This window comes from Photinus pyralis, unplaced genomic scaffold (assembly GCF_008802855.1).
Source record: "Photinus pyralis isolate 1611_PpyrPB1 unplaced genomic scaffold, Ppyr1.3 Ppyr1.4_LG1, whole genome shotgun sequence".
Taxonomy (NCBI): domain Eukaryota; kingdom Metazoa; phylum Arthropoda; class Insecta; order Coleoptera; family Lampyridae; genus Photinus; species Photinus pyralis.
Genome location: NW_022170249.1, coordinates 214,133 through 221,373, shown reverse-complemented (window position 1 = coordinate 221,373; position 7,241 = coordinate 214,133). Strand labels below are relative to the sequence as shown.

Below are 7,241 nucleotides of genomic sequence, written 5' to 3'. Positions count from 1 at the left end.
AAGGATTTAGTCCTTCAAGTGCTTGCGTTACGTTATTTTCTCTTTGTTTGGCTCCGCCGGCTAACGAGCCGACCAGGTTTGTGTACACTGGTTCACATTTTTTCCAGTTTTTTGTGACAATTTTTGCTGCTTTCCTAGGACGCTTTGCAGCAAGCGGTTCATCGTCGCTATCACTCCAATCACTTTCCGCTTCTATATTGGCATCCCCTTCTTCGGCAATAAAATGAAGTTCCACGGAACCAGGAACATCTTTAGGAATAGCAGTATTAGTCAAATCGTTATCGTCAAAATCCTCCTCGTCTGTTAGTACATCGGGAGCTGGGGGTAGTACTACAATATCTACTGCGCCATCAAAATCATCCACATCATCAAGTGCTTGCGGCAGGGCATCAAACTTCTTCCGTCCGAAGAAACTTGTTGTGCATATTGCATCCATGACTGCAACAATGTACCATACAAATACTATTACACTACAGCCCATTGTACTCGTGCGAGTACACTTGTTTGAAGTCGCTCAGGTGAGCAGGTTATTACCGCAGGTATGCTTATGCTGCATAATATACATAGTTGGTAAGTATTTGATAGAATTTATTCAAAAAGCAAAATAAAATGTATTTACCAGCACTACACGCACCAAACCAAATCACAAATTGTCAAGTAGATCACTGTATTAAAACATACCCTGGTATAGTTTCTAGGATTTACAGTTTTCAATTGGCATCTAATGGATTTGTTTTGCGCTTAACAAGTGCGATTACTTAACGAGAGATGTCGTTATAAGCAAAAATTGACTGTACTTAACCGAGTACGGCAGGCGTATATGGGTATTAATTTTGAATTTCTTACAGGATTAGGTACAACAATATTCTGGGATTCATTCAATCATTCATCCTCTAACAACCATTTTTCTTACGCTCAATCACGTCTATCCCTCCACATTCGATAACCCCTTGACCCTTACCAGTTACCTTTATCAAAATTCTTATTGTTGGTTACCTTGAGTTTAAATTTTCATATCTAGCGGGAATTTTAATTTAAATGGATGCGTTTTCGTCAGAATTATTTTCGTCAGAAATCGGACGAATAATTTCGTCAGATTTCGCATAATGTGTATCGTCCACTAGACAAGTTTTCGCATTGTACGAAGTCAGTCGTATGTAGTGATGATTTATCAAATAAGCATACTATAATTATTAATAATATGGATCATTTTCTTTTGGAAAATAGTTATCTTGTTAGACGGCGATTAAAATTAAAAAGAAAAAAGTGTTGGGTTAATGACATATTAGTAAAACGAAAAGAATTCGGAGAATTTCATCATTTATATGATGATTTGAAGAAGGACGAGAAAAAGTTTTTTGATTACTATCGCATGAATCAGGATACATTTAACTATATTTTAGATGCCATAAGGGAACCAATAAAAAAAATGTCGAATTTCCGTGAGACCATTTCGCCAGAAGAACGATTGAGTGTGACTATAAGGTAAGTTATAAATACAGTAGTTGCAACATTTTGAATTATATTATTTAAAAATACAAAGAAAAGAAATACATTGTTTTATGCGCTGAAGTGAGAAACATAGTTCTGAATGGACAACGGCTGTTGATAGGAAACATCTTCTCTTATTTCACTTGAATATTGTGAGACCCCGGAAGATACTGTATTTTTCAAAGATGAAGAACGATGTGGTGTTAAGTCATTACAATAGAATGACGCTCTGGAGGAATCGGTGTCCGTGTAAAACATTGGGGAAGGCAACGGTGTTGTAATTGTTTCATTGGAACGATATGTTGCTCCGGGCGTGTGTCTTGTAGATAATTGTTCTTCCTCAAGAAATACTTGCTGCAACTTACTTCTCACCAACATTTGTCGATTGTGAGGTACAGCCTTTAAAAATGGCAGGAGACTTAGTAGGAATTGGTGTTCACTATCACCGCCTTCTCTATTTTTATGTTGAGACAATATTTCCAATTTGGCTCTTTCTATTTCGAGGAACTTTTCGTCCATTGAATTTGTCTCGGAATTCTTAGCATATTTTAGACGATTGTTTGTGTTTTTCTTACTTTGCAAAGTTGAACTACTAGGTGTATTGAATGTACTTGTTACCTTGTTACCAGATGTGGATGGCTGGTGAATATCTGTATTTACAATTTGCTGTGATGACTCTTGAATGGTGGATTGAGTGTCAGAGTATGCATTGTCTGCAGCTTCCAATGTCGATTCTGTCTCGGAAGAAGAGTTGTCATTGTTTTCCTTTTGCGGAGATATATTTCCATGCAGTTTACGTCGTTCAACAGTTTTAGATAAAAACAACAGTATTTTATAATATGGCCATTTGGAGGTAACTACCGATTCTGCACCATCTCCAGATTTCTGTTTTTTCGACTTGTTGAATTCCTTTCGAAATGTGTCTCGCAGCCCCCTCCATTTTGATTTTACTTCATCAACTAAAAAAAAATCGTTACAATTAATAACGTTTTTTTTAGATATTTGGCAACAGGCTCCTCGTTCAAGACATTGGGGTATTCGTTTCGAATATCAGACGTCACGGTGGGTAGAATTGTTTATGAAACGTGTGATGCTATTTGGGACAAGTTGGGTACTGTACATATGCCATTTCCGAAAAATGAAGACATGCAGTCTATATCTGAAGAATTTTGGAATAAGTGGAAATATCCAAACTGCGTTGGATGCATAGACGGGAAACACATACGCATACAGAATCCAAAGCACTCCGGAAGCATGTATCGGAACTATAAACAATACTTCTCAATTGTTTTACAAGCCGTTGCTGGACCAAACTACAAATTTATAGCAATTGATGTGGGAGCGTATGGTAAAGAAATTGACGGTGGTATTTTTTCGCATTCAAATCTTTGCCAAAAGCTTGAAAACGGAGGATTAGGTGTTACAAGACATTGTCCACTGCCGGGAACAAATATTAAAGTACCTCATGTTCTTTTGGGAGATGAAGCTTATCCACTCAAAACTTATTTAATGAGACCTTTTCCAGTATTAAAATTAGGACCTTCAGAAATAATTTTTAATGAGCGTTTGTCTCGAGCAAGACAAGTTGTTGAATGTGCATTCGGAATTATGAGTGCCAAATGGAGATTATTACAAAAATCAATTGAAGTAAATCCCGAATCTGCCGATAAACTTATTAAATGTATATGCCTGTTGCATAGCATTATAATTGATAGAGAAGGAGAGCAGCAAGTAGCATGTACATTCGAGCAAATCCCTGATCAAACACATTCTAGAACGGGAAGATTTGGAACCTTGGGTGAAAACAGAGGCACCAGTTCAGCTTATGATATCAGCGGGTACGGACGTTTCGCCCCCGCCGTTTCGCCCCCGACCGTTTCGCCCCCGCCCTTTCATCCCCAGCCGGTTCGCCCCTAAACCGTTTCGCCCCCGAACCATTTCGCCCCCAGAGTTGTACCCCTACATTTAACCATTGGCCCGACACGTTAAAACTGTATACTTGAACGGGCAGAACGTGCCCACTGGACCCTGTGCATTTTCATTGCTTGTATTCATCTATTAATTGCGTACCTACTGAAATTATTGAATTGTTTATAAATAAGCACAATGATCAGCAAGAATTTTATTTTTATTGTTTTAGCAGGTTACATATAAATATAAAAATAAGATATCTTAACATATTTCGCTGTACAATCGGAACAATTTCAAAATTCGAAGTTGTACGCTATCCCATGCAAATAATCGGTAAGATGGCGATCTTCAAAATCTTCAACGATTCTTTTGATTCGAGCTGATATTGCAACATACTTCTTGTTTCTTGGATTTCCTTGATTTCCTGCAATGGATTGTATTATTTCGTAATTATGAATACCTTGCTGCTTCCGCAAACATTCAATAAAACGAAAAATATTTGGAAATTGGGACCCACAAGTTTCTTGAAAAGCGCGGTGCCATCCCTCCACGTGATTATTTGTGCGATGTTGGTCGTTAAGAGTGCGCTGATAAACATTCCAAATTTGAGTTGGAAATAGTGGAATTTGACGCCCACGACGTAGTCTTCGACCAATATATGTGTCTTCGAAATAATTCGCTATGGGTACAGCCTCTTCAGGAAATCCTTCGGTTTCAAGTAATTCGGTGAATGAGTCGCTTACGTTATGTTCAGGAACAAACGCCAAAGCAGGAATCATTCTAATCCATCGAGCGAACTCATGGTCATTCTCGTAGCGAGCTTTGGGGCCTTCACTTTGCACCTTTCTCCAAACGGATTGCGATAAATGGAAAAAACATCCAGTCTTTAAAATACCTGGAAACTCCAATTCAAATGCTTGCATGGCAGCGAGTTCGAAATCCGTCATGAGTTGAGTTGGTTGCAGTCCAGGTTGCAAACGTTTCAATTGTTGTAAAAATGTAACATACGTAGCTCTTGTTTTATTCGGTAAGAGAGCGTACACTAGCGGAACAACGGCACTGTTTTTGATGGCGTGGAGGGTGTAAAGTTGTTCAAAAATAGCTGGTGCGGTACTGAACGTGCCATCTGCAAACCATTCTTGACTTTGGGCCAAAAGATGAAGGTTGCTTCTGGTTGAAAAGATGAGGATCCTTCCTGGCATCAGTTGATTCTCCGAATCGTACATTAGAAACTGTTGCACTTCACCATCAATAACGATTTCACTAAAACCTCGGGGAATCACCAATTCTTGCATATTTCTTGGAAGCGCAGGTGCTTCTTCATCTCGTCTGGCTCTGCGGATCGTTTTCTTCAATGCATCCTTTTTTGGCATGATTGCAGCAACATCTGCGTGAGCTTGTGGGATGACATTTGCTATAATTTGATGTGGGCTCTCCTGTGTCGTTGCGGCACGCTCCTTTACCGTCGTAACCAATCGAATGGCTGCTGGCCTGGCAGCTTGTGCTGCATGGTTATGATGCGTAACTGTTTTCACCACTTCACCATCTTTTCCGTTTGTCCATACTCGACCCTTGCAGCTTGATCGGAGTTCGCGCACCCATATCCCATGTTCTCCATTTTTTGTTTTTTTGGAGAAAACGTAAATGTGGTTTTCATGGACAAGTTTGTTCTTATTTCGCTTTGATAAAACGTGGTCCGCCATTGCTATCAATACGAGATGACTAAACGAGCCGTCACGAAACACACAATACAAATGATTGGACAATACTTATTACTGGCTTTTATAGCATTTTCGAATGTCGATTATCAATATTTCAGGTACTTAATGGTTGTGGAAGACGTAATTACAAAGAAATTAAAGTTTAGTATTAATTATAAGCATATTTGCTCTCTAAAATCACAAATTTTGCGTACAACAATGAGAAGAATGTTTACATAATTAATTTCGGTCATTAGGCCAGTCATTAGAAAGAGTGTATACACTTTCTAAAATTTTCAAATTCGCAGTCATGAATATATAATTACTCTGATTACAGAGCAATTAAAGTTTGGTGTCAATTATGCAACATATTCGGTGTCCAAAATTACAAATTTTCAATATGAGCCATTACAATTCTTGCTGATCATTGTGCTTATTTATAAACAATTCAATAATTTCAGTAGGTACGCAATTAATAGATGAATACAAGCAATGAAAATGCACTGGGTCCAGTGGGCACGTTCTGCCCGTTTAAGTATACAGTTTTAACGTGTCGGGCAAATGGTTAAATGTAGGGGTACAACTCTGGGGGCGAAACGGTTCGGGGGCGAAACGGTTTAGGGGCGAACCGGCTGGGGATGAAACGGCGGGGGCGAAACGGTCGGGGGCGAAACGGTGGGGGCGAAACGTCCGTAAAGCGATATCATAAATTTAAAACTTATTTTTCATCTCAAGAATTGTATAATGCATAATTTAAAATCAATAAAACATTCAAATACATTTCGGATTTCACTGAGCCAACAAAGACAAATATTTTGTTTGTTTGCAAATATATCATACCTGAGACCCAAATTTGATTTAACTTACCCTTAGTATTCATTTCAACTGCCACTTCTTGCCACAATTTTCTTTGTATGTCTCTCATGTGATATGATTTGTCGGTCATATCCCACAGAGGCTTTTTTTCATAAATTAAATTAATTAATTTTTCAACATCCATCTTGGTCTGTTACAAATCGACTATGAATTCGTCATAACAACTGGGAACAATCCCATTTGTTTCGGATAGATCGCACATCGCATGTTTTCGTCCGAATTCGTACGAAGCAGTTCGGACGCAGTGTACGAGCTTCAATAGGTTTCAATGAAACGGCATGATTCGCACTTCTTCGTCCGATTTCTGACGAAGGCAATTCGGACGAAAACGCATCCAAAGGACGACCGGCCTAACTCATAAACGAATACGATGAAATTTTGTAGGTGGATTCTTTATGTCTATAAAATTTGTAGATCGGATCGGAGTTCGTGAATTGGCAATGTAGCCCAAATAATAAGGAAAGCCCTTTTGACATCTCCGTGAGTTATGAACCGAATTGCATGAAATTCAATATGCGTATAGCTCACAGTTAGGTACATATTATATTATATTATGTTGCCATGCAATCTGCCCTTCATTATTGAAGAAATCGCAATAATGATCTCTGATGGATTTCGCAATTGTCGGTGAATTTCTGGCTTGAGTTGTACAAAGTGACGTTGACTGTCCATTTGTTCTCCAACTTCCTTCAACAATAGTTCCCGACTCAAAATCTTTTACATCCATAGAATTTCTGCACATGTATGCTTGAGAGTTGAGACTGGTTTCTTCTTAAATAATTGTGCAAATAGCAATGCTAAGACAATTAGACAGATGCGGCCGGTAAAGTGACAGGCGGCAGGAAAAGTAGACTGGTCTGTCTCCGTCATGGAAACTAACACTTTCCTGACATAAAGTAGGCATCAAAATGAAGGTTTCATGACGATTTTGGGTAAATATTTTTTACCCAAAATCGTCCTGAAACCTTCGCTTTTACCTACTTTCTGTCAGAAAATTTTAGTTTCCATGATAAAGGCAGAGCGACTACGTTTCCTGGCGCTTGTCACTTTATTGACCGCACCTGTCACTTTACGGGCCGCATTTTTGACATTTGCAAATGTCTATAATAGCTTCTGTCATCAATCACAGATTGACCTTAATCAAAAGTTATATAAAAATTGAAATTAAAAACATGGAAACCAGTGAATTTTGTACCTTTGAATATTATGGTAAACATCAGATGTATATAGTTGCGTTGCTGAAATCTCATTTGACCTCTTAGG

General features: G+C 38.5%; 1 protein-coding gene across 1 annotated transcript; it reads right to left on the bottom strand.

Annotated features, from left to right (window-relative positions):
- Window positions 1-1,250: 1,250 nt before the first annotated feature.
- LOC116160687 lies at window positions 1,251-5,996 on the bottom strand. The gene is made up of 2 exons (XM_031473950.1): window positions 5,970-5,996; window positions 1,251-2,450 (listed from the first exon to the last, which is right to left on the bottom strand). Exons 1-2 carry the CDS (start codon window positions 5,980-5,982, stop codon window positions 1,561-1,563), a joined length of 903 nt encoding a protein of 300 aa, XP_031329810.1. The 5' UTR covers window positions 5,983-5,996; the 3' UTR covers window positions 1,251-1,560.
- Between the last annotated feature and the right edge of the window lie 1,245 nt (window positions 5,997-7,241).